Here is a 27,509-nt window from a genome sequence, read left to right as displayed (position 1 = left end):
ACTGTGCTCATGTGCTTATCCAGGAATAGTTCTGTTCACTTTTTGTTAAGCAGACATGTTGTTAACTATCCAGCAAATTTGAATTGCCTTTATCTGGTTATATTTACATTTTGTCTAATGTGATGATATTGACTCTTTTTTTTTTGTTAAAACCAGAAAACTCTGTTTATTTTTGGCTTGGGATAGCCTTTTGTTAATGTTGTACTATAGGCTTGACATAATCTGCAGAGGATTAAATAAAATCTTTCATGGAAACCAAATCTAGGAAGTATCGGTATCGGTACTCGGTATCGGCAAGTACACAAATAAAAATACTCGTACTAGTATCGGTTTGTAAAAAAGTGGTATCGGTGCATCCCTACTACTATACTCCCTATTTTATCCTATCATTTGTGAAGTACTTTGACTTACCAATATGTATGAATAGATATGAATAAACCTTGCCTTTCCTTTGCCTAAACTTGCAGTAAATATTAACTGAATATTTCAGTTAATGGCATCAAAAGATTAATACTTTAAGATGGATAGATTTATATTCTGATAGAAACATAAACATGTAAAAACGTTTGGTCTACCTTGAGTTGTGAGCAGAACCACCACAGTAAGAGATGTCACGGAGCTTATCTTCATCAGCCACAAACCCTGAAAGTTTCACATTCAACATTATAACTTCATGTTTATGTAACACATTATAAATACATGTTTATCTAAAACATTATACATGTTTATGTAACACATTATAAATACATGTTTATCTAAAACATTATAACTATATGCTTACTTTAAAACAGACAGCATTGTTAGCACATTTCACAGAAGTGTTGTTGATTATATTATTATATTTTAAGAATCTTTTACCATGTTGCACTGCTCACAAACAGAGTCGAATGAAGAACTCTCTTTCAGCCCAGAACTATCCATTGCTGTGGCAGATGTCACAGGAAGGAAATGCTGTCCAGAAAGATGACATCAGACTCATGTCTTGCCTGTGCCATTGCTTCTTTCTTACATTTGACAAAGAATATGACAAAGAATATGACAAAGATCTATGACAAAGAATACCACCAACATTGTTGTGTGGCAATAAAGTTTTATTGTATCTTATCTTATTTGCTGCTGCAACAAAACCACACAGAAATTGCATTCAGTGGATCAGTCATCTAGCTTTGCAGTGAAAGGCATCCTTTTCTAGTGTCAGTGCTATCCCCTCGCGTACACACGCTACAACATACACAAATAGGCTATTCAGGGTGTTCTTAGGTGACCATTAGAAGACTTTATTCTCTCTGTAACAGCCACTCACCTCAGCCAGAAAACACCACAGAAGAGACCCAGTAGCCCACAGACAGAGACTGTTATCACAGCAGTCATTGCAGGACTCTGCTCTCCTGCTACAGACACATGTGACATGAGGAAGGTTCAGATAGATAGATGGATACTTGATAGAGACATTTTAATGAGGACATTGTTATTGTATTTTAATCTGCTGGCCTATCCTGTGTGCTGAGGCCTACAGGATGCATACTCTCTTGCTGAGGCAAACCACCTGTTTTTGTACTGATAGTCATGCGCACTGCTCTTCTCTCAAGGACATATTCTGAGATCACTGCTGTAACTTCTGAAGCGATGGGACGGGAGAATACCGCCCTTTGTCTGTCATGAAACCTGTTTTTTTTTTCTACTCACATAAGGATGGCTGCGCCCAGCTCATCTTTGGAGTTTGTTCATGGTATTTGGTTGTGACACATGCTGCGCTGAAATTCTGATTGCTGGTCTCTGTCTCATTAATAATAACGTCTTAATATTAATTCATCTAACAATAGTTAATCAATTTTGCGGGAAATTTAGGAACTTTCATTGCATTTATAACATGACAAACATTTTGACTGTATTGTTCATAAACAATAACATGAGGACTTTTGACTCTGATGGCGCTGACTTGTTCATTGAAACCAATTAGTGTTGACAGAGAAACTAAGATTGTTGAGCAAATTACGGCCTTTTGCAAGTGATACATTGTGTGGCGCTGTTTAGAAATGCACTCTCTGTTTATAAAGGATGAATTGAGATATGCACCATAGCAACCTCTTATTTGAACTCTTTCTATGGCAGGTATCAGATAGTTAAAACAAATATGTATTTCTCAGTATGGACAGAGAAGGATTCCGTTTTATTGCAGACAGAACACAAGTTTATTTAAGATCATTCTCATGCTGGTCCAAGTGTGACTGCTGTCATCATGATTCATGAAAACAATCAATACTACACATCACACAGCTACCTCTAATGGTCATCATGATTCATGAAAACAGTCAATACTACACATCACACAGCTCCCTCTAGTGGTCATTGTGATTCATGAAAACAGTCAATACTACACATCACACAGCTCCCTCTAGTGGTCATCATTCATGAAAACAGTCAATACCATAGACATGTATAGATAGACACCGCCTCCACTGCTTCAGCCCGTTGCCTCGGCGAAACGCGTCGCCGCCATTTTGGGAAAGGAGCTCTCTGCCGTCAGAGGTCTGTCAGACGTGTCAAACAAGCGCAAGTTGCCAGGAGCTGCGGTTTTTCTGGATAAAAATCACGATAACCTTTTACATTTCGCAACCAATTTAATGGAGTATTCAAAGGTTTATGCTCTACGTGAAGTGTGTGAAAAAGATTTGCCTCTACGTTACTTTGAATCTCGCTAGTCAAATCGCCAGTCATACATGTGCATGGGTCTATGATAAACGCTCACTTTTCTTTCAAAACTCGTGCATTTTGAAAATACTGAGAAGATCTATAAACTATCGAAATAGTGCTTCTTTAGTTGCTAGTATTGACCATCATTAAGAAAAAGAGCATACATCAAATAGTGAGAAATTGGCAGTCAGTGTGTTTTTCATAGTTTAATTCCTTTTCAAGTATGTGCATTAAGAAACCTTGAACAGTGCAATTGGCAATACACAGTTATTTCACAATTATATATTGTGTCAATTGCACTGCATAGATCTGAAAATGTTAAGAGCATGATTGTATATTATGTCAAATTGTACAAATGTACATATATATATATATATATATATATATATATTATGGCATGCCGTTCAGGAAATTAACATTTGAATATATATATACAAAAGTCTGAATATATATACAAAAGTCTGAATATATATACAAAACTCTGAATATATATACAAAAGTCTGAATATATATACAAAACTCTGAATATATATACAAAAGTCTGGATATATATATACAAAAGTCTGAATATATATACAAAACTCTGAATATATATACAGAAGTCTGAATATATATACAAAAGTCTGAATATATATACAAAACTCTGAATATATATATACAAAAGTCTGAATATATATACAAAAGTCTGAATATATATACAAAACTCTGAATATATATACAAAAGTCTGAATATATATACAAAACGAAGTCTGAATATATATATACAAAACAAAGTCTGAATATATATACAAAACGAAGTCTGAATATATATACAAAACTCTGAACTCTGAAGCGCTCAATCCGTCTTTGTCCGCCATATTGGATTGAGCGCTTCCTATTAAATCAATGGTACCAAAATGTTTGTGATTACGTATTTTCTGCTTCATGAAACTCTGTTTTTCTGTTAAATTGTTCAATTTTGACATTGATTTCTCACTAGAAATGCAATAATAACACGTTTATTTTACACCGTTTGACTTCACCAAGGATATTTTTAGAGGCAGGTTCCCCATTGATTTGACTGGGGTCTTGTCAAAACCTTCATAATTCCTTGTTTTCTGCTTCATGAAATACTGTTTTTCTGTTCATATGGTAGGGTGACCAGGCGTGCTCTTTTTCGGACATGTCCTCTTTTTGAGACCTAAAAAATGCGTCCGGCAGGGATTCCCAAATCGTCCGGGATTTTGCCTCGTCGGGTGCTTCACAAAATGTCATGTTTGCGAGTATGTAGGGATAGACAATTTTCTGTAAACACACCCGCGACAAATGGCTAACTGTTCAACTACTCAGTACCTTATGGTATTTATACCCTTGGAATGGCCAACCTATCTAGGTCATGGTGGGTATTATTTTGTAGAAGGGAAATGGTCAGTAGCAATCTATAACACAATTATATGCTTATCCTACATAAACTATGGAAACTATTAAAAAAAAACCTATTCAATTCAATTAATAATGTCTTATTTTCATTGGTATATGCAATGAGGATTTCTGGGTAATCATTTTTTGTCCAATGTCAAGTCCCTATTTGATCATGTGACGAGAGGATACGATGTAGGCTATCCCATTTAAACGTAAAATTGTCCTTCGTTAAGTCAAACGATGCAAAATGAACGTGTTATTATTATTGCATTTTTAGCGAGAAATCAATGTTTAATCAATTTTAGCCATATAACAGAAAAACAGTATTTCATGAAGCAGAAAACAAGGAAGTACGAAGGTTTTGACAAGACCCCAGTCAAGTGAATGGAGAAATTGCCTCTAAAAATATCCTTGGTGAAGTCAAACGGTGTAAAATAAACGTGTTATTATTGCATTTCTAGTGAGAAATCAATGTCAAAAGTGAACAATATAACAGAAAAACTGTTTTTCATGAAGCAGAAAATACGTAATTATAAACATTTTGGTACCATTGATTTAATAGGAAACGCTCAATCCAATATGGCGGACAAAGACGGATTGAGCGCTTCAGAGTTCAGAGTTTTGTATATATATTCAGACTTCGTTTTGTATATATATTCAGACTTCGTTTTGTATATATATTCAGAGTTTTGTATATATATTCAGACTTTTGTATATATATATTCAGAGTTTTGTATATATATTCAGACTTTTGTATATATATTCAGACTTTTGTATATATATTCAGAGTTTTGTATATATATTCAGACTTTTGTATATATATATCCAGTCTTTTGTATATATATTCAGAGTTTTGTATATATATTCAGACTTTTGTATATATATTCAGAGTTTTGTATATATATTCAGACTTTTGTATATATATATTCAAATGTTAATTTCCTGAACGGCATGCCATAATATATATATATATATATATATATATATATATATATATATATATATATATATTATAATATGAATATATACTTATACTTAAAATATATTATATTGTATCACATATTATATATATCATATGTTATTCCATTGCACATTATACTGAGTCATTATATTATATTGTATTATATATATGCTATGTTATTTATATTACAGTTCAACTATTGAGATGTGTAGGCTATGTATATATTGAGATGTGTATATTTGTACTGCTATAGAAATATATAGATTTTTTTGTAGCCTAATGTTGATTTGTGAAATAACTGTGTATTGCCAATTGCACTGTTCAAGGTTTCTTAATGCACATACTTGAAAAGGAACTATTAAACTATGAAAAACACACTGACTGCCAGTTTCTCACTATTTGATGTATGCTCTTTCACTTAATGATGGTCAATACGTAGTAACTAAAGAAGCACTATTTCGATAGTTTATAGATCTTCTCAGTATTTTCAAAATGCACGAGCGTTTATTATAGACCCATGCACATGTATGACTGGCGATTAAACGAGCGAGATTCAAAGTAACGTAGAGGCAAACCTTTTTCGCACACTTCACGTAGAGCATAAACCCTTGAATACTCCATGAAATTGGTTGCGAAATGTAAAAGGTTATCGTGATTTTTATCCAGATAAACCGCAGCTCCTGGCAACTTGCGCTAGTTTGACACGTCTGACAGACCTCTGACGGCAGAGAGCTCCTTTCCCAAAATGGCGGCGACGCGTTTCACCGAGAAGCAGTGGAGGCGGTGTCTACCTATACATGTCTATGGTCAATACTACACACCACACAGCTCCCTCTAGTGGTCATCATGATTCATGAAAACAGTCAATACTACACACCACACAGCTCCCTCTAGTGGTCATCATGATTCATGAAAACAGTCAATACTACAGTCGTGGCCAAAAGTTTTGAGAATGACACAAATATGCATTTTCACAAACTGTTTTAGACCTAGGACCACTTAATGTAACAAAACAAAAAAACTTGCGGACCATCTAACTAAATAGTGTACAACAGGCATCCTACCCAAATTTGCGCATGTCCTATTCAAACAGACAGGAGCCAGCGAGAAGATGAGGAGGCGACGAGCTGTGCCTCATCTCAGATTGCGCCATCCCAACAGTGTGGCCATCTGAGAAGATTCATCCTGCTGCTGGGAAGAGTGCTGTGCCGTGTTGTGTCAGGTGATAACGATCAGATTAGATTTGATGGAAGTCTTTTCTACTCCCCAACAGTCACTTTCCCTCTGAAATATTGAATAGTGTGCAATACTATTGTTAATGTCTCATTTTGCTGTATATCTTGTATATCAACAATAAAACAAGTGAACAACACTGTGGCCATATGAAGTAGACCAATGCCTTCTGCTCTTAGTGGAAGAGAGATGTAACACATTGTGTGAATCAAAATTATCAGTTCAGTCTAATTCAGTGCCATTTTTACATTAGGGGCACGTGGGGGCGATAGGCCGTAGGTTTGGTCTCAGCATTGGTAGAGACACTGCTGAGCAGACCCCCCCCCCCCCCCCTCCCCTCATATAAAAAAAAACGTAGTTGATGTTATATTGAACAGGCAAACACAGAGTAAAAAACACAGTAGGATATTTAAAATTTATATATTCATTTTTGTTAACAAACTAACACAAATTATCAAATTGAATAAATACATGATTAACAGGCAAAAACAAAACGAGGCCATATTGTATGTAATATAGTGATACATTTAAATTGAGGGATGATTACTTGCTGACTTTAAGTTACAAAGAAATGGGTCTGTTACGTTGAATTAATTACTAGCACAAAACCTGTTGCTTATGACGGGGGTCAATATCTTTTCGCAGCAGTGAATATCAAGAAATTACGGACCTGCGAACGTTAGGGTGGCCCATTCAAATCAACGGAACATTCTTTGGAACTCAATTTTTTTTTTACTGTTGTCTGACAGAGTTGAAGCATAAGCAGCATTACACTAATAATATACCACAATATAGCCTACCTAGCCAGACTGTCATGTAGCTCAACTTAAGACCTACTTTTCATTTCAATAATTACGTGAACTACTGCCTGCCTACCTGTCAACCTGTGTGTCTGCCTCGCTCCATTCATTAAACATGAAACAACGCCAGTGAACATCTGGACAAGGCTTTGAAAATCATGAATTTCGTGAATTTTTTTGTTTGTTTATTTTTTAGAAAAAAGTCGGACCAGTTGCTACGTAATGTTTTCAGCGGCGCTAATGTTGGGGTTAATTTATCACCAAACAACGTTGGGGGGGATTGCACAAACATCGTCATTACCTGTTTGTCTGATGCTGCGGGTCAGAGAAGAAGTAGGCTGCAGCCGTTTGGCCTTGCACTCAGCAGTGCATGAGCAGTAAATGGAGGAGGAGGGGGAGGGAGGGGTGCAGCGGGGGGTTTTTAACACTGTGGAGCATGTTGGGGCAAAATTCTCACATTAACTCAAATAAATGCCCCGTCAGATATCAAAACACATTTGGGGTGAATATATGACAGAGAGAGTCATTTTTATTCTTAAATATTGATCAAAATTGGGCTCCAACAGAGGGGTCACTCTTCTCATCCAGGGCAAAAGGGCAGGTGCTTGAGCACCACTTGGGGTCTATCTGTGCACATGCCTGACCTTGTTGAACTGATTTAAACAAAAGATAAATAATTGTCCCCGTTACCTTTACGTGTGGTCCTCTGCGTGACGTTCGCATGAGCCTTAAATCGGACTTTTAGGGAACGTTCTGATTTGGTCTCTGCGCACACGTCCCCAGGACGTCCTTCAAAAACGTACCCGTTACCTTTACCTGTGGTCCTCTGCGTGACGTTCGCATGAGCCTTAAATCGGACTTTTAGGGAACGTTCTGATTTGGTCTCTCAACACACGTCCCCAGGACATCCTTCAAAAACTTCCACATAACCATTACCTGTGGTCCTCTGCGTGACGTTCGCATGAGCCTTAAATCGGACTTTTAGGTAACGTTCTGATTTGGTCTCTCAACACACGTCCCCAGGACGTCCTTCAAAAACGTCCACATAACCATTACCTGTGGTCCTCTGCAGGACGTTCGCATGAGCCTTAAATCGGACTTTTAGGGAACGTTCTGATTTGTTCTCTCAACACACGTCCCCAGGACGTCCTTCAAAAACGTCCACATAACCATTACCTGTCCTCTGCAGGACGTTCGCATGAGCTTCAAATCGGACTTGCATGCATGCATTTATCTCAAGTCGGTTAGATTACTGAAACGCACTCTATGCTGGTCTAACAAAACAGATGTTAAACAAACTTCAACTTATCCAAAATGCAGCTGCTAGAATAGTCACTAGGACTTCAAAATTCAATCATATCACCCCTGTTCTTAAATCACTTCACTGGCTCCCTGTACAATAAAGAATTTAATTTAAAACACTCCTTCTTGTCTATAAATCACTAAACGGCCTTGCCCCACCCCATATTTCTTTTTATGATCCATCGCGTTGCCTAAGGTCCTCCAATTAAGGTCTTCTCACGACCCCAAGAATAAACACCAATGCTGTACACGGTGCCTTTAGTTTCTGTGCCCCAACCCTCTGGAATAGCCTACCTCTGGAGTTAAGGTCAGCGCACTCAGTGCTCTCTTTTAAAAAGGGAATTAAAACTTTGTTTGTGTTTATTTAATTTTTTATTTCATGTATACTTATATATATATATTTTATATGTTTGTTTGTTTGTCTATCTGAACGCACATTGTGTCTATGTACTGTATATCATATGAAATGTGCTATAAAAATTAAATTTGAACTTGAACTTTTAAGACACATTCTAATTTGGTCTCTCGGCACACGTCCCCAGGACGTCCTTCAAAAACGTCCCCGTAACCTTTACCTGTGGTCCTGCGGGACGTTCACATTCGGTCCTTCAAAACGTCCCCTTGACGTCCTCTCTGAACGTTCCCCAAACGTAAATGTGTATGGTTCGTTTGACAGCCGGGGGGCGTACTGCAGGACATTCCAAGAACGTCCCGAGGACATTGCAGTGACGTCTGGGAAATATTTTCTAGATGTCCTGGGGATGTAATTCAAGGACTTTAAAAAGATGCACCAGGAACGCTAGATGTGCTTTTGACGAGATATACAGCTGTTAGACAGTTAGAAACATATTGTAGCGACCTGTATGTGTTGATGTTCATGTTCATTGTGTTGTCTGTGTGCCTGTGTCCTTGCTCTCTATCAGCCACGGCAGCTCATGTGTGGGATGCTATGCGCTGCAGGGCCTGGCAAAGTAGCTGGGGGGCGGTGACACCTGGATGAGATAACGCGTTTTGTTGTTGTTGAGCCTCCTCGTGCTCGCGGTTTTGTGTCAAGCAGTCGCAGTGATGTACGTGCCACAGTGATGTGCGTTGAGGTTTGTGACTGGTGAGGCACTGACTCTTTCAGAGTTAGATTTACAAATATATAAACCCAATATCTAAAATCTCCATTCAATTGGCAGCTTGCACATTGACGACTAATTGTTTTTCATACCAGCATTCTTTACACAACTAAGGTAAGGTACATACAGTTGGCAGCTGCTAGCTTTTGATGAACTTGTGTTAATATGTGTAAATATGCACTCATGAATGTGAACTTGTGAAAAATAACTCTTTCATACAAAGTTGCACAGGCACCCTGAGGGTTTCTACCTTTTCAAATTATAATTGTAAGAGTTAAATCGACGAGACTATAACATCAGAGTCATTCCATGCCAAACGTACCGATTTAAGAAAATCTCCCCACCCGAGATTTGGCTGAAAAAATTCAAGGTTGTTCATACACAGCTTAATAGAAATAGTCCCAAATATAAGCTCTTTACAAAAAGATGTTTTAGCAACTATGCCATGTGCCATTTTCAAATTGCTATACTGTAACTAGAAAAGTTTTTAAACTAGCTCATTCAAACTTTCTAGGCTAAAATATTATTACTTGAAGAATATGAACTTCCAAGGGTGTGGCTTGGATATAGGCTATCATAGTATTCGGTGTGCTTGAATTTGCGCACGTTCTGTTGCAGCATCTTTGAAGGCCTGTGGAAAGCTCAATGTTAAAGCTAGAGACTTGATATTATAGACAGACCTTCCTATGTATGCTCTGTATATTGTATTGGAATCATGCAGAAATTACATTTATAGCACAGATCAGTAGAGAAGCATTAATATTTATTTTATTTTATCATTATTAGTTTGTCTAGTTATTCTGCCTGCCTGCCCGCACTTCCGTGACGTGCCATGGATGTTAATTAAAAAAGGAATCATTGCGGAAAACCCTCAATGCGTAGTGACTGAGATCGCTACAATATGCTTTTCCTCAAACCCTCGGAAAAAAATGACTAAGCTTGTTGGCTGTCTCACACTGTGATAAAGGTGTTAAAGTGACAAAATTCTAGCCTGACAGTAGTAGTACAGTAGGTAGAGAAGTGGTTTAGTAATAGGAAGGTTGCCGGTTCAGTTCCAAAGCCTCCTTATCATGTTTGTAAGCGCCCTTGAGCAAGACAGACTGAACAGACTGACTGACAGAGAGACTGACAGACTGAAACCCTTGTCACTACCCTGGGGGTCCAGCGATCTATTATATACATATATTTTAATTTAGCTCAGCAAAAACGGTCGTTACCCCCACTGTGCCTGCTACGTTCACGGTGCGTCCTTTTACCGTCCTTGAAGAACGTCCCCAGGACATCTAAAACACATTCCCCAGACGTCACCACAATGCCCTCGGGACATTCTTGCGACGTCCTGCAGATCGTCCCCAGGACCTATAGAAAACGTTTCCCAATCGTCACCGCAACGGTCTTGGAACATCGTGCAAAACGTCCTAGAGTTGTCAAGGGAACCATACACATTTACGTTTTTAGAACGTTCAGAGAGACCATTAGAGGACGTTGAGGGGACGTCATTTTGCTTACAGGGTAAGACCTCACCTGAAGCCCTGATGGTCCAGCTGCTGCTTTCTCAACCTGCACTACAGCTGCACTGGATTTCTAAGTTTCCTGAATGCATTTCAAAATATTGCCTTATTGAACAAAAGTACATGCAATGTATTTGTTTGTTCTGAAATAAATTTTTATTATGCAGGTAATTGGTTCAGGTTTTATGGAGCTGTACTAGGCCTACATCATCTGTAATGGATTGCTGTGCAATGAAATAATGAATTAATGAATTATAGGATGCATACATATGGGCATCCCAAATTATTGCACCTTGTAGCAACCGATAACGTAATACCGGCCAATAACGTAATAACGGCCAATAACGTAATAAATTCAATGTAATAAAACCAATAACGTAATAAACTGCCAATTATGTAATAAAGTCGCTGAGCTAATAACGTAATAACTTTTGGCCAATAACGTAATAACTTATTAAGTTATTGGCCGGCTATTACGTTATTGGCCTTGCATTAAAAAAAAACTTAGAAAATGTAATAACTGAGCCAATAATGTAATAACTGAGGTATCACTTCATTTTATCTTCAATATCGCGACAGAAAGTGTCCCACTTAGCCTTAATATTGCATCTTGCAACAGATAAATATCCGACCTTACAGATACCCCTCCACCCTCAACCCTTAACAACCCTCAACCCTTAACAGGAGGCCTTACAGGAGCAATTACGGTAAGAGTCATTCTGGATGAATTTGTCACTCTTAGGGTTCTGTTATAGTACTGTGTATCCAATTCTGTGACCATGCAGGCGCTTTGATGGAGTCTTTCTAAGTTCTGAAAAGCAGCATATAGATAATATGCATCAAACAAATATTTAGCTTTTAAATATTGGTAATGAAAGCAGTATGATATGATATTATTGAATGAGGGGGCTGCAGTCATATTTATATATTATTACATTTTTGGCTCAGTTATTCAATTTTAATCCAAATCTGCAAGCAATGTAATGTTGCTTTGTAGATCAGACTGGCACTAGCACAGTTTTGGCCGATTCGAGAATCCCAGAGTAAAAGTAAAGCTCCGCTTATGGTAGCCCGACGTGTGCCTCCTAAAAATGTTACCAGTTGAGGCGACTGAGACCAATGGAGACGTTCAGATAATTCCCGCAACCCCTAGCGTTCCGGCAGTGAATTGCAATACCATACCGAAAATTGCAAAGCAGAACTTAGAAAGACTCCATCAAAGCGCCTGCACGGTCACAGAGTTGGATACACAGAGTACTATAACAAAACCCTAAGAGTGACATATTTATCCAAAATAACTCTTAATTGCTCCTTTAAGGCCTCCTGTTGAGGTACATGTAATTAAGGCATAATTACATGTACATAACAAGAGCAATCCGAGATTTCTGACCTCCAGCAAGGGGGTGCACAAATCCGGATCCAGATCCGGATCAGCCTGAAATTTGAATGGGGATGTCCCAGGACCAATATGCACCTCTTTTCAGAAAGATCTGCCCAGTAGTTTCTGAGAAATCTTGTCCACAGACAGACAAACGGACAAATAAATGAACGGACCCGATCGCATAACCTCCTTGCTGGAGGTAATTACATAGGTAGTTTCCCTGCTAGATAACTAACAACGACCTGGGCTTCTTGATAGCTGCTTTCTCCCTGGTGGTGGAAACACTTCTGATATCTCTCCCTTTATTAAGGTGGCATTTTCCTATCTACAAAGCACAAAAGGGTCAAAAATATCAATGCTGAGACCATACAAAATACTTATAAGAGGCTTTATTTCCTTTATTATTTTCTTTCTGCAAGTCACGATTCACAAAGTGTTTCTGACTGCCACTTCAGCCAATTAAATGACAGCATCTTGTCCCGCAGGCTCGAGGGCGCATTGGAAAACTTGGAAATGTATTTTTCACTCTTCTGGGTGACGAACATAGTATTAGTATTAATATGAATCAGTTTGAAAATATATTGTGCAAAATATTTTTTTCTTTAAGAAAATATTGGTGGGGACTTGTGTCGCTCCCAAACTAGTCCCTATGGACCCTATGCAAACCTACGCCCTTGAATAAACTTAACTCTAGTGCTGTTCTGGAGTAATTTGGTTTGTGTGTGTGTGCCTTCTCTGTGAAATGCTGCTCTCCGCTGTCCCTCTCTGCACCGTAGGGCAGCACTGAAAAATTAAGACTGTTGATATGGAAACAACATGCAAGCCTGATGGAGACATCCCAAAATTGACATTGGGTTAAGGGGGAATTGTAATTGTAGCCCTTGAAAAAATAAATCGTATATATCATACTCAGACAGATCTATGCAAGTAACGTTACCGATCGTTAGCTATCGCTAGTTTTTTTTACTGCAGTTGAAGCCTAAAGTAATTTTGGTTTATAAGCCGACATTTTTATAAGTTTGGTTCATTTAGCAGCATTATTTGTTGCCAGGGGGGGCCACGGCCACCATTGGTCAGAGAATGGCCACCCTGCTCCCCCAACCAAACAGGACTGTCATTTGTTTTAGTTGTGCCTTTCGCTTAATGTTGTAGGCGTCTGCCTCAAGCTTCATAAGCATGAAAGTTATTTGAACCATCTGTCTATCTATCTAATTGTTTTACTTTGTTGCAATCTTTTTTTTTACTTTGTTGCTGTATTATAAGCAACATCTTTGTGTCGTGCTGAGCACTGAAGCATGTGAAATGTATTTGAAATTGGATTTCTGCTCCCTCAAAATGCAGCCCGTATCATTGGTGTGTGTGAACACAATGTAGTCTGTCAAAGTGTTTCCACCTGTGTGTTCATTGGGTTTGAGCTATGATGACATCAGGGTATGAAATGCCAGAGGTGTCATGTGTAAAAACAAATAATAAATAGTTTTTGAAATGGGTCTGTCTTTTGGTAGATGGCGTCATGGTTTGGGATGTTTAGTTAATAGGCCCAGTTATAGTGTTTAAGCAAGCAAGAAAAACTGTACTGGAGAGACAAAAGAATGAAGAAGGACTACTCTACGCTTTCAAAGGGCCACACTGTTATCCACATTTCTGGGGTCCAGATAGGTGTAGGGAAGCTCCAGCTTCTTGTTCCGCTCCTCAATGTCAACTGACAACTTCTTCAGATCCTTTTGAAAGTCTTCAATGAGCTTGCAAGGGACCTCTTCATCATTCAAAACTTCTGGGAAATCTCCCAGAGGGTACTAGAGACAGCATGTTAAGATTTTAATCGTCAATAACACATATATAATATTTGTTATTTAAGAACAAACATGTTGCTAATAATGTTTCACACACTCAGTGTGACAGCACATGGATATTCTGTAAGTGCCCACTGCAACACTGTGTTCACAGTTTCTCAAATGTTATTTCTGATTAAAGATAAGCTTTAAAGATGTTATGCAAACCAGACAAATGTACATAATGTTGTCATCCAGAGTGATATAATAGAAGAAAGGCATTCAGATTCATCACAATAATAATATGTTTAACCTAAAAAAAACTTTAGCCGCCTTAAAACATTGATATTGTAAAAACTCACATGGTCTGTTGACCTTTTGCTAAGCAGTTTCAGGACAGCTATTGAATTCACAGTTGTCCCCACATCAGGTAGGGTCTCCAGGATGGTGTCCTTAGTGGTCTGGCCTTTCTCCTTGGGAGGGGGCTGCCTAAGGCCACTGGGGAAGTTAGGCATCCAGCTACCGAACTCAAACTAGGGACATTTTACAAAAGAATATTAGACATGAGATAAAATAACTGCATCCTTAATTAAGCCGTTTTGTTAAATGACCTGCCAATGCCAAAATGTCATAAAGAATAACTAAAGCACATCATTATCCTAATTTGAAATGGATCCTAACAGTGGAGTAAGAGAGTAGTAAAACACAGAGGTAGTGTCACGATTTGGGTACTCCGGGGCTCTAGAGGCCGCCGACTAGAGTTTCTACATGTGCTTCCTACATGTGCTTCATGTACTTCCTGTTTTATGCTTTTGTTGACTTCCTATGTCGGTTTTCCTTTCATTGTTGCCACCTGTCTCTTTGCAAGTTAATTGGTAATGACTCATTAAGTGTTCTATTTATACCCGGTTGCTTTTTGTGTTCCTTGCGGTAACTAACTTGTTTGTGTTCTGGTCAGTACTGGCTTCTAGCTCTCATGTTTCTTGCTCAAGTGTTGAGTCACTCAGGGCTCTCTAGTCTCTCAAGGTTCTCAAGTCTGAAGTCTGCTAGTTCCAGTTCTATAGTGTAAGTCATAGGGCCTCATTTATAAAAAGTTGCGTAGAAACCATCCTACATTTCGTCTAGGACATTTTCTGAAATGATCGTAAGTGAGATCCACAGAAAACGAACGGACACACAAAAAAAAAACACTTGTACGCCAATCCTTCGGTTATAAATCACAATTGGGAGGCCTTCTGGTCTTTTGGCTTTCTGAGTGCTGCACTGGTGGACATTCAACCACCAATGTCAAACTGACAATGGGTCATTATTTTTAAAATCTGAACCAAATTGATTCAAAGACCTTTTAAAAATGTTTTACCTGTCCATTGTTAAGAGCGGCATGTTGGGCAGTTACAGTGAAGATCATCATGGTGACAAACTTGATGATATCCTTCACTGCCTTAAAAGTCTCAGGTATTCCTGAGGAAAGGAACACAGACATGTACATTTCAAACCTAGAAGTCATACAATGTCAAACTGAGTTCACATCTGTGAAACATCAGAACAAAGAAAAATGAACTTCACTCCCAGTGTCCACAGTCAAGGCGGCACTAAGAATTGGTGGGCATTAATGCTAGTAGGTGTTGACACTAATTCCTCATAAAACTGGAAGTTTCATGGTGCTGTGTGGCTTTTACTAAAAATGTCTTGTACAGTTAGTTTTTTTTTTATTTCTATTCTATTCATTTTGTAATTTTTCAATTTCTTAAAGGTCAGTATTGCTGTGCACACCTGAGCTCTTCCTTCCCTGGAAGCCATTGGTAAATATCTCACTGATCCAGTTCTGCAGCTCTGTGTCCTTCTTCACGTCATCATCAGATTTGTAATAATGCTGTAAGACTCCTTCAACATACCTGCAAACGACCAGATGGCTTGGTGTACAATGTACAGAGGGACAACAGAGGCAAGCTAATAATACAAAGGGCGGCAAAGGCAGTGTTAGAAAGAGATTCGGTTGCCAACTCTGGCGAGATGTCTGAAGGGTCTGAAGACACAGGCAAGATCGTTGGTGGCGATGGAGAGCAGCAAAACCTTCCACATCCTTGGCCCTACCTCAAAGAATTGTTCGAAATTGTGGGGAGCCAAAAGGACTCATGGAGAATGCGGTGCAAACTTTGCTAACCCAAGAACCATGTAATTCCAATTTGAAAAAAAACATGTAGAGGTAAGTTCTGTATTATTATAACAATGGTCGATTTGCAATGCTTGCTACAGCTTGGCTAGCTTAGAAACATGCCAACATGCCTTAGTTTGCTTGCTAGCAGTTGCCTACTGAAGGATCCTAAGTTTCAAGTAAACCTCTGTGATGTTTGAAAAATAAGCTGTAGGCTAATTCACTACCACAATCTAAAATGTACTTCACAGTAGTAAGCTAATATTAGGCTATTTAATATTCAGTTTATGTATCAGTATTTCCCATAGGAAATGTGTTAGTAAAGGGTTGTGATTGTCTTTTAAACATTTATCACACCAAAATAATTCATGTGGTCCTTAGTGTCAAATTTGTTTTGAGCTGTCCTGTTGGTTTGAATGCGATATTGATGACATGATGTCCAATGCTTTTCAATTCATCAACTAATTTTAAAACAGCACAAAGGAGGAATTGCTAATCGCTAATGGCTAGTAGCATGTTAACATTAAGTAGGTGGCTCAGACACCTCGCAAATCCTCTCAGACTTATTTTTCAGCTACAATAATGGGGGTTTTACAATGTACAGTATCTATTTCTCTGTAACTTTCAAAAAATCGAAGCAAAAAAAAAGTAAAAAAAAAAAGCTTGTAGGTACAAATATGATGATCTACAGAGTTTGGTCCGGCATCTTTTTTTTTTTTTTTTTTTAGCTTTGCGCTCTTTAGACGTGAGCATCAACGCAATCTAATTGGTTAGCGCCTGTGCTGTCGTATTTGCATGAAAGGCAATTTGATTGGCTGAAGAATGCGTTGCCTCTCAAAAACTTGAAAAACTTTAAGCCTAAGTCTAATTTGAATGTTTTTGGGGGCAATTTAGTCAAGGTGGGGAGTTATGGTGGCCAGCAGGACTGTATAGCATAGGTGGAAAATAGAGCCAGATATACAAAACTGTATAGCGGGTTGATAAAGTGTCTATTTTAAAAGAGAATACACCCTAATCATCTGGGGAGATTATAAGACCCTTACTTCATACGCCCTGAAAAGCCTGTAGATCCAGATAAAGGCCCCCCACCCAAACAAGCTATGGGAGACCAGAAGAGTGTCTCAGGCCAGTGTGGATTAGGAAGTCCTTTATTATATCATACAAGGCCTGCACCTACCTTATCTAGTTGAGCAACAGGGTTTCATAGATCTTGTACATCATTTTCAGCCCAATAATAATGTGATATTACACAACACTCTTGTAAACAAAGTAGAGAAAGTTTCCCTGGAGTGAACTTGAGTTCATTGCCACAACAACTGACTGCTGGACAGCATACAGGCTTGGATTCATAGGTGTCACAGCACATTGGCTCAACCCCCAGACTGTGAAGAGATGTTGCGCTGCCCTAGCGTGCAAAAAGCTTAAAGGGTCACATTATTTTTCTGCCCTTGTCAGTGCTCTGAATGATAGCCACACTGAATTTAACATCCGTGAAAAGATTACCCACACCACAACTGATAACGGCTCAAATTTCCTAAAACCTTGGTGTCAACAGTTGATGTTAAGGAGGCAAATAATATCAGCACAGTCTACAAACGGGTCTCTCGCTCATTGTTTTCAAAGTGCTGCAGTCTTTGGAACAAAAGTGCAAGATCCACCACAGCAGCTGAGATCATTGAAGAGAATTGCAAACTCCAGCTCTTGAGGCCAAATGCAACAAGGTGGAACTCACTCTTCTTAGCAGTGGAAAGGATTGCAAGGGAACAAGAGGAAGGGGCCATTACAGCTGTTTGCAGTGCACTAAAATACCCATGTATGTTCCTGCGTCTTTTAATTTTTAAAGCTGAACTATATATTTTTTCACTTTGAATTGAAAAGCTAGAAAACACTATATACTGTATACAGTATATTTACCAACCCTCTCACAGATGATTAGCATTACAGAATTGGTTGGCAAAATTGAGTTGAAGGTGTTTCATGAAATAAAAATGAAATTTTGTGTTTTTTATTTGTTGTTTTAACAGGTTTACGAAATGTATCCTAAAACTGCAAAGTGTTGTACTGTTTACTTTACGCTAGTAGCTAATAGAGGAAATTCCTGCATTTGAAGTACTGTATCTCTAATATACTAAGCAATTACTGAGGACATCAAAAGCAAACCAAACCAAGTGCAAACCAAATAGAAATCTTTGTTTGTAAGCCATATAAAGTTGATAATAATCATAATGCCATCTTTCAGTGTTGTAAATTAAATGTTTTAATCCAAATCCATGGTCCAATTTGGTCATATTTTAGTTTTTCTATTCCATAGGCCTTGGCTATATCAGATACAGTAAAGATACACAAGTCTTTCCTGGCAACAGCAACCTTTCATTGAGGCTTAAGACCGCACTCCCAGCCTCAGCAGCCTGCGAAAGACTTTAGTTCAGCGGGACTTCAGCTTATTTTGAGGCTAAAGGTGTCTGGTAATCTCTCGCTCTCACACACACACACTCTCTCTCTTTCTTTCTTTCTTTCTTTCTCTTTCTCTCTCTCACACGCACACACGCTCACTTTCTTTCTCTTTCTCTCTCACACACACTCTCTCTTTCTTTCTCTCTGTCTCTCACACACACACTCTCTTTCTCGCTCTCTCACACACACACGCTCTCTTTCTCTATCTCTCTCTCACACAAACACACACACTCTCTCTTCCTCTCTCTCACTCACTCATGCACACACACACTCTCTCTTTCTCTCGCCCTCTCTCTCTCTCTCTCTTAATCACACACAGACTAATATGCACTTCGCAGTCTATTTATCTCCTCCACACTCACTGACAGGCACACTCCTTACACAGACACACTCAAGTTCTTAACAGTCTGTTGCTGCTAAAATAATGTCCTCGTAGTTTTGCAGGCCAGGGTATGTCTTGAATATTATTACACGGCTCTTTTTAATGCTGTAGAAAGCTTTATTCACTTGAATGGGGCTTCCCAACGTTCTGCGGTCCGTTATTAACCGATAGCGGACCGTTGCTATGCAATAATGACCGCTGTCAAGGAAAGTGGCCTTTTTGCCTCTGATTCACGTCTTTCGTAGCACTCCGCAAGTAGTCCGGTAACTTATCAATGGAGTTTCAGCGGACGGTTGAGCAGCTGTGTTCTAAAGAATGTTCAACGTCTTTGAAGTTCAACGTCTTTGGCGAACTATTTCTCTGCTTTTTAACACTACGTATAGTAACAAATACATTGTAAAAAGACAAACTGTGTTAAGTAATTTTTTTTTTTTTGGCAAGTAGCCGTATAATAAGCGGGATAATGTGTCGGGGTGCTGTTCGCCCTGTCGGGGCTTATTTTCCCGACAATGACCTGCGTTCTATACATCATCCCTTACTTACTACCCCTAGTTTGGAGGTCTATTTGAATTCCATTAAAGTTTGAGAAAAACATGCTCTTCTAGTTTGTTGTCTTTGACAGCATTATTACATTTTTGAATGACATTTTTTTACCATGTTTTGGGCTCCTTGTAGCACTAATTAGCTATTTATTAAGCTTCTATTTCTTACAGTCGTGTCAATTATATGAGGTCCAATTAGTTTAGCTTTATATGTTTTTTTTTTATTATTATTATACTTTTACTAGGTTACTTTTTACTTTTATACTTTAAATAGGTTTTTACCAGAGTGTTTTACCACTTTTACCAGAGTCTTTTTAAACTACAGTATCTATACTTCTACTTGAGTGACGAATGTGTTTACTTTTGACACCACTGACAAAGTAGTGGTTAAAAAAAATCTTGGCAGCTCAACCGTTGTGAGGTCATTCTGAAGGAACTGTTAAACAGCTAAATCATATTTGCAAATATGATTTTCAGATATAAATTGTTTTTAACACACACAGAGAGAATGCGAGATACAATCTGCAACATTACTTCAATTTTCCAATGGTAAGCGTACTTGTTGATAACGTTCCACAGTTTCATCCCATCATCCCTGTAGTAGTAGTTAGGAACCTTCCCCAGGCCTCTCTCAGAGATGTTATCAGGCAGACAGAGGGAGCTGTAGGTCAGGGAGGCAGTCGCACGCACCAGCAACTCATCCAGGGCTGGACCACCAATGCCTGAATACTAGGATAATAAATGATGAAGAATCACTAAGGTAAATAATACAGTAACCCAACATATGAGACACGACTATGGTTAGTGTATGATTAAACATATCCTTGAATATAAAGCATGAAAGTGTACTTACATAGTGATATAATATCTATCCTATTAACATGGTATTGTTTTATTAGCTATGTAGTTTGCATACTTTGGTGATGGATCCATTCTCGGAAATCAGCTGATTTCTCGCCATGATGTTGACCTGGAGTGTGTAACGGGTGTGAGGAATGAGAAGCTGCAAAGGGAAAACAAATGGTATCCTGATGTTGATAATTGCCCATTAAAACATATTTGGACCTATTTACACACATGCCGGACGGTATTCTCAGCAGATCCAAAATCATCTGATCAGCCCATGTGAAAGCCAATGTAAATTACTCCTTTTAAATCGATATTGGGTGTTTTCTCTGTTTGCTATTTCAAGTCAAAAGCATCTCATGCATGTCAGAATCTATACCTTGTAAAGGGGATGTGGGAAGGGAAGGTTCCGCAATGTTGCCATGGTGAACACCTCAGCCAGCAGGTGAGTTCTCAGCAGGTGAAAGTCAAGCTCATGTACACTGAACTCTGCAGCCCGCACATAGATCTTAGCCAGCTGCCAATCAGTTTTCGAGTCGGTGGGCAGGAAGATGGGGTTGTCATGTCCAGCCTTTTGCCCTAACTGTGGAGAAAAGTCAAACACACACAACAGTATGAAAGGGGGTCATCTGCCCAATTAAATCCAGTTGAACAACTTTATATATCTACTACTACTACTACTTTAGACATAGTCTAAAAATGCTGTACATTGACCAAGGCCTGAATCTACCAGAGTTGAGATCCCCAAAGTTTTTTTAGTGTCAGTGGAAGGGGTTGGGGGACTTTTGTGTAAATCAACATGGGTATGACTCAGACCACATTTACACATAGCCGGGTATTCACAGAAACTAATATTTCTGCCCCTTTGTTTTCAAAAAAGTTTCTGTTTACATGAACCTGCATATTCGGCCCCCCAAGCGCCATCATAACTATGCCAAACCTGTAGGTTTGTATAAGTAGGCTAATCCATTAAATTGGCTATAAGTACTAGATATTTAAGTAGATGCTTTATGTTTATCTGGGCTACTACAACAGGTGGACAAGATGAAATGTAAAACTTGTCGTTCACTGGTGGAATTGCAGGGGATACCACTGTTATAGCCAATAGTCACACGCTGGGGAAGGGGTGAGAGATTCAGTTATAGGGTTGAAAGAATGCAAACCTGCGTTTGCATTAACGTATAAATGAGCACTACCTTAACATCATCTTTGATCAGTAAGCAAACTAACTGTAAACAGAGGACCCTCACATGACGTGATGCAATTTTAGTCGCATACTGTGACGTTTGAGAACCTAAAACTCCGTTTGCCCCAGTGCGCACACGCAAACACAAAAACTGAGTTTTCAGAAATCTCCACTTTGGCCGGAGTTTTTAGAAATGATCGTTTTCCTGATAAAACCTCCGTTTTCGTGTAAATGAAAGGCCAAATCGTGCGTTTTCCCACCGTGTAAACGGGGTCTTAAGCGTGAATAACTTCCCCAAGAAGTTCAAAACATTATGACCGTTTGGTATTTTGGTGCATATTTATTCCTCCATTTTGGAAAATACATTTCCCAAAGAAGCGATGTGTTTACCTGAATGGCGACGGGCATCATCATATCTTTAGGGTCACAGTAGAGCAGGACCAGGGGAGCTGTGAGATACTGCTTTCTGCCATGGACTACATTTCCCACAAGTCCATCCAACATCTTGTAGTCACACAGGAAGATGTTCCCTTTCTGGATGGTTCATGTGTTGTTGAAGGCAAACGATAAATTGACAGTAAATACAGAATATAGTTTAGAAATAGGCAAACACAATCCAAATGCACCCAAGAAGAATGTGATTTTTTTGGGCTGATGTAAAAATGTTTGTTCTGCCAACGTCCATGATGAAAGCAACACAATACAGCAAAGGCGAACAATTCCCTGACGTCTTTCTACGCTGTTTTAAGTGACGGCTCAAATTTCGCTCCGTCACAGCATGATTCTACTGTATTGTAAGCCGCTTTGGATAGAAGCAAAAGTAAATGCATTGTTTCCTTCCACTGCCACACTGTTGTGTGACTGCTGTGTAGCCTACTGTTATCTCATCCATTAAGGCACTTCCTCCTAGAAGGTCTTTGACCATCTCCTCTGGCAGCTTTGGATCATCATGACATGACTTTCCCACTAGCCATCCAGTATATACACTATGTAGTTTTATCACTTTCATCAGTACCAACTTTGAGCCTACCTCCATCTCCACCTCCAAGCTGCTCCCTCCTAGGGAGTCTTTGACCATCTCCCCTGTGACGGGGAAGTTCTTTGGCAGCTCTGAGCAACGCTGGATCATCATGGGATTGAGGCCATTCAGAAACTGGTAGCCAAAGAACTCGTCTTCCTCCCAGTGTGCCTCAACGTAATCTACAAAGCATGCTGTGTCAGAACATATGCTACAGGTACAAATAGTACTTTCAGTTTTTTTAGTTCAGTGATTTGTAGCAGGTCATTTAAGATCATTTAAGTTCAAGATGATTACCAGTGGTTTTGTTTCTGTTTTCAGAAATGACGGTATGCAATTGGCAGATGCTTTTCCATGATCTACTGCTGTCAGCTGATCCTTTGAGCTTCAGAGCAGCTAACCTACACACACAATACATTGGACCAAACATTATGAGTGGAACTCAGCTTGATACTGATAAATCTCGTTGAATCCAGTGAAAAACACCAATGTTATATTATTACATATATCTAGTTAGCTCTGACATTAGTTGCTATTTTGCGAATGCCGAATGCTCTCTCCTTCTATGCAACAGTACATATGTATGGTTCATAATGCTTTTAAATCACCACAGTTCACTTTTAAAGCAGCACAATAGAGGGATTGCTAATCGCTAACGAGATGCAAGCGGCTTAACCTAGCAAAACCTCTTGCAATTTGCTTACTTTGACACTATGACAAACTAGTGAGTCAACAACTTTCCTAACACTGTCAAACATCAATCAAGGGCAACACAAGACAAAGCAAGACGGCCAAAAAGCTACTTACTAGTTCGGCAGATAGTAGTAAACCGGCGGCTTCAGGCAAACCTAGTAATATGCCTACGGACCCTTGTATGGCGATTATCCATATGAAACATCATTGTAGCACCCCAATTTCTTTTTAAGCTGTTATTTTAACGTTAAAGTGCGATTCCTAACCCTGTAGTACAATTCCTACATAATGCCACTTTAAGTAGAGCATACTTCAAATTAAACCTAGGGATAATAATGTACCATTTCCACCAATGCAATCTATAACATAACACAAAATAAGACTAAAAACACACTACAGCTGGCCAAAGCATACTTACAATTGCACAATAATAATGATAATAATAATAATAAACATGATAATAATGATATACAGTATTGTTTCTATAATGTCTCCTATTCCAATGTACGTAACTCTTCTGTGGTGCTTGGGTCTGTATGTAAACAATACATTTTCTCTGCATGACGAGTGAAACTACACAATGCCTGATGGTGTAGATTTACCATAAATATTATTAAAATCTGGCAAATCAATATAGTATGTAATTGAGTGTAGATTTGTCCAGTCTTTTACATGAATTATAATGGTTGTTGTGCGTCCCGTTGACCTCTGAACATATAGCATGTAGCAAAGAGATGAAAACCACAGGAGTGTTGGACAAATGCCTTAAGCACTCACTGTTTTGTTGCCGTGAAGTAAAACTCGAATGTCTTTGTGAAAGAGAATTGGACTTCAGCAGGCAGAGCATAGGCAGATTTATAGTTGATAACGTGGGGCATGCCCGCGGCATACACGTCCCACCTGTGAGCAGAATATACAGCCGCATTTAAGAGGAAATAAAAGTACTTAATTTAATACAATTTAATTTAATTTAATACAATTTAATTTAATTTAACGCAGACACTCTCTGCTTGTTCACTCAACGCTTGCTGTCCACACACCTATATGTCTTCTGGTGATCCTCTAGCTGCCTCATCCTGTGTCTTTGGGCTATTGGGTTGGTGTCCTGGAACACAAGCGAAGCTGAAATGGAAATGTAAGAAGGGTAGCATTAAATAACCATCTTTGTTTATTTTCAAAGGAATTGGTCAAACATTTTACCAAAGTGACTCACAAGGCATCTAAAAAAGTACACTTTGTACACATTATTTTCTGGTCATTAGTCATTTCAAACACATTGCCTCTAAACTTTCAAGTAAGCTACACGGGTAAACCTGGATTCTAGCCATGATATAAAATGGGAGTGCCTACCTTTGGCATTTCTTAGAACAAGTCTCTCCTCACTGCCAAGCCATTGGTAGCATGGGAACAAGATTTCATCACCTTCGGGTGTCTTGACCAAAACCTTGTCGCAGAACCACTTGTTTCCACGAACTATAAACGCCTTGGAGGAGAGCTTGACATGAATGAGCTCTCCTAGGGATGCTTCACACTCTACCTTATATTTTCGCACCTGATGAAAAGATAATTTAGAGTAAATAAATTATGTTCCGGTCGTCTTCCATATGATGTTCATTCTCACTCTTTAAAATATTCCCATGTGCGGTCTATGACATAAAACTAGCAAGTCAATCAGCTTATTTTTTGGCAATGTTTGATACATTTTTTTGCGGGTGTCATTCCTGGATTGTTTCCCGATCAGAAAACTACATCCTTGTATTATAAGCATCAACTGAGGTATTGCTACGTGTGCTAGCAATTCATGAAATAGACAATAGCTAATGCATGACAAAGGTTATTCATAATGACCCATACATGGAAAGCAGACCATTAACACTACGGTTGGGTACCGAGAACCAGTTCCAATTTGGCACCGGTTCCTATACAACCGGTACCTACCCGGTCCGCAGATTTGCGTGCTTCCTTTTGATGCCTGAGTCCATTGATATAAATAACAGCAACAAATCATGCAGCTAAATGAACAAAACTTACGGAAAATATTGTCTTATGAAAAGGAATTATTTCAGGCTGCAACATGAAACACGGAGGCTGGTTCCAAAGCAGTAAAAAAACTAGCGATAGCTAACGATCAGTCACGTTAGTACGATCTGTATGAATTATTTTTTCTTTCAGCAACCTCAAGGTCAACTCACATGTACATACCTGACGAAAAAACTCCCCCACTGGACAGAACAAGTGAACAGAAAGGTTGCCAGCACCAAGGGCAAGGGCATCGATGCGCTCATGAGACTGTTTACATGTTCATATGTGTGTGTGTGATACTTTGGTAGAGATGTCATACATTCTGATGGGGTTACGTATTCCTGCCGGTTAAAGAGGGGTGCTGAGCAACAACACGGCAGAACCATCATCAGGAGCCTAACCTTAACCCTAACCCAAGAGGCTGTCAGATATCCATTGGGCTTGCAGGGCACAAGCACTGAAGGCCCTTCAGAGAAATCTGAACCTGGCCCAAAAATGTACGAAAATGCGATTAACCTCGCATTCATCCTCTGCATGGAAATCACTATCCCAGCATTTGAAGTCACTGCTCTTGCATCAATTGCTCAGCAAGAAGAAAGCCTGGACCACTCCACAGCCTACAAGCTAATTGATGGTGTAATTTACACAATACAAGCATTGAGGTCTGAGGAGAAGTTTGCCGAGATATTTCAAGGTGCGTCAGAGAAGGCCGAGGCTCTCAACATTCCTTTACCTACCGTTGTGCCTGGTCAGGAGAGGAAACGGAAAGTGCTAGTGCATTTCCAATACAGCACAACTGCATTGCAAGTGAGTGATGAGATTGACTCTGTGGAGTCATTCTACAGGTTGAATGTGTACTACACATTTATTGATACCTTGACTGGGTATCTCAACAGGAGATCCCAGGGGAGCATCACTGGAAGTCCAACGGGGACGGCTCAGTGTTCCGAAAGCCCAATATTCCGAAATCTCAATATTCCGGGAAAAAAAAGTCCCCCTGGCATACTTTAGAACTAGTTTAAGTTGCACAAAACACACACAGCATTTAATTTGCGCACGCTCACCGGTCTATCACGCATATCACTTTTGCTAGGCAATATTTGTTAATTTAGCCTACTCTGGTTTTGAATATGGGGAACCATTCGTGCGAAGGAAATCACCGGCAGATTGTTGCAGGACATTACAAGCACTGACAAGGCATGCATGCGTTGGTTATCATACAAGTATTTTTATCATCGCGATGCAAATGCCATGTGTGTATAATAATATTCTGAATTAAAGTTCATGCTTGTAAAATGAATGCATTTATATGTTTATGATTGTGTGTTCAATTCATTGGTATGTGCATGTGGGCTATAGTGGTTCACGTTGCTGTGCTCACAATTTCGGAACAGCGGGCTGTCGGAATAATGGGCTTTCGGAACATTGCCATGGAACCAGTCCAACTGGCACAATCCTACGGTCCTTCCACTCTCTAACAGTGTGTGCCAACTGGACAAGCACCCCAAACCAAAGGAAGCTGTCCATGTTCTTTGTGACTTCTATGAGGAAAATGAGGACCAGCTGAAGACACAGCTAAAGGTGTTCCACTCCAGCTTTCCCTTGAAGAACCTGCAATAAATCCTTGCCATTGTGGAGGAGAACTCGTGTCTGGGAAGTCCCGCCCTTTTCTTCCGGCCAATTTGATTTTTGCCTCAGAAGTGGGTCTGGCAAACTTGCTATAGAAGGCACGGAGAGCTTTTAAACATTGGACATGGTGGCCGCTGAAGCACCGCAAAACTTCGATGAGGCAAGTTTTCTTTGAAAACAGAACAGAAACTTGCCCAGGAACAATTCATACAGAAAAAATGTGTTTATTTATTACCGATCGCTGTAACGTTGTATAGTATCGTTGGTCTGATTGGATAAAGGCGTGTCCAATTACGTGACTGAAGTGGACCACTGTTGAGTAGTTCGCCAGACCAACTGAGCAAATGAAATGCAGTGAAGGGGCGGGGAATTCCCAGACAAGGAGAACTCTGGTCAGCTCATCTGT

At 39.2% G+C, this 27,509-nt stretch overlaps 1 protein-coding gene across 1 annotated transcript in view; it reads right to left on the bottom strand.

The window, feature by feature from the left end:
- The window catches only part of LOC308368686 (hydroperoxide isomerase ALOXE3-like), a gene marked incomplete at both ends in the record, with an annotated part of 43,049 nt that overhangs the window by 10,477 nt on the left and 5,063 nt on the right, over nucleotides 1-27,509 (bottom strand). Inside the window, 14 exons of the mRNA XM_080842926.1 lie at nucleotides 10,769-10,871; nucleotides 14,033-14,200; nucleotides 14,539-14,709; nucleotides 15,537-15,637; nucleotides 15,950-16,071; nucleotides 20,269-20,438; nucleotides 20,626-20,712; nucleotides 20,935-21,138; nucleotides 22,132-22,275; nucleotides 22,772-22,941; nucleotides 23,123-23,160; nucleotides 24,230-24,352; nucleotides 24,493-24,574; nucleotides 24,875-25,004. Coding sequence (XP_080699052.1) covers nucleotides 10,769-10,871; nucleotides 14,033-14,200; nucleotides 14,539-14,709; nucleotides 15,537-15,637; nucleotides 15,950-16,071; nucleotides 20,269-20,438; nucleotides 20,626-20,712; nucleotides 20,935-21,138; nucleotides 22,132-22,275; nucleotides 22,772-22,941; nucleotides 23,123-23,160; nucleotides 24,230-24,352; nucleotides 24,493-24,574; nucleotides 24,875-25,004 — 1,813 coding nt within the window. The remainder of the gene's footprint in view (nucleotides 1-10,768; nucleotides 10,872-14,032; nucleotides 14,201-14,538; nucleotides 14,710-15,536; nucleotides 15,638-15,949; nucleotides 16,072-20,268; nucleotides 20,439-20,625; nucleotides 20,713-20,934; nucleotides 21,139-22,131; nucleotides 22,276-22,771; nucleotides 22,942-23,122; nucleotides 23,161-24,229; nucleotides 24,353-24,492; nucleotides 24,575-24,874; nucleotides 25,005-27,509) is intronic.

The sequence above is a fragment of the Sprattus sprattus genome, assembly GCF_963457725.1.
Source record: "Sprattus sprattus genome assembly, chromosome: 1".
Classification (NCBI taxonomy): domain Eukaryota; kingdom Metazoa; phylum Chordata; class Actinopteri; order Clupeiformes; family Clupeidae; genus Sprattus; species Sprattus sprattus.
This window is presented reverse-complemented; position numbering and strand designations above follow the sequence as displayed.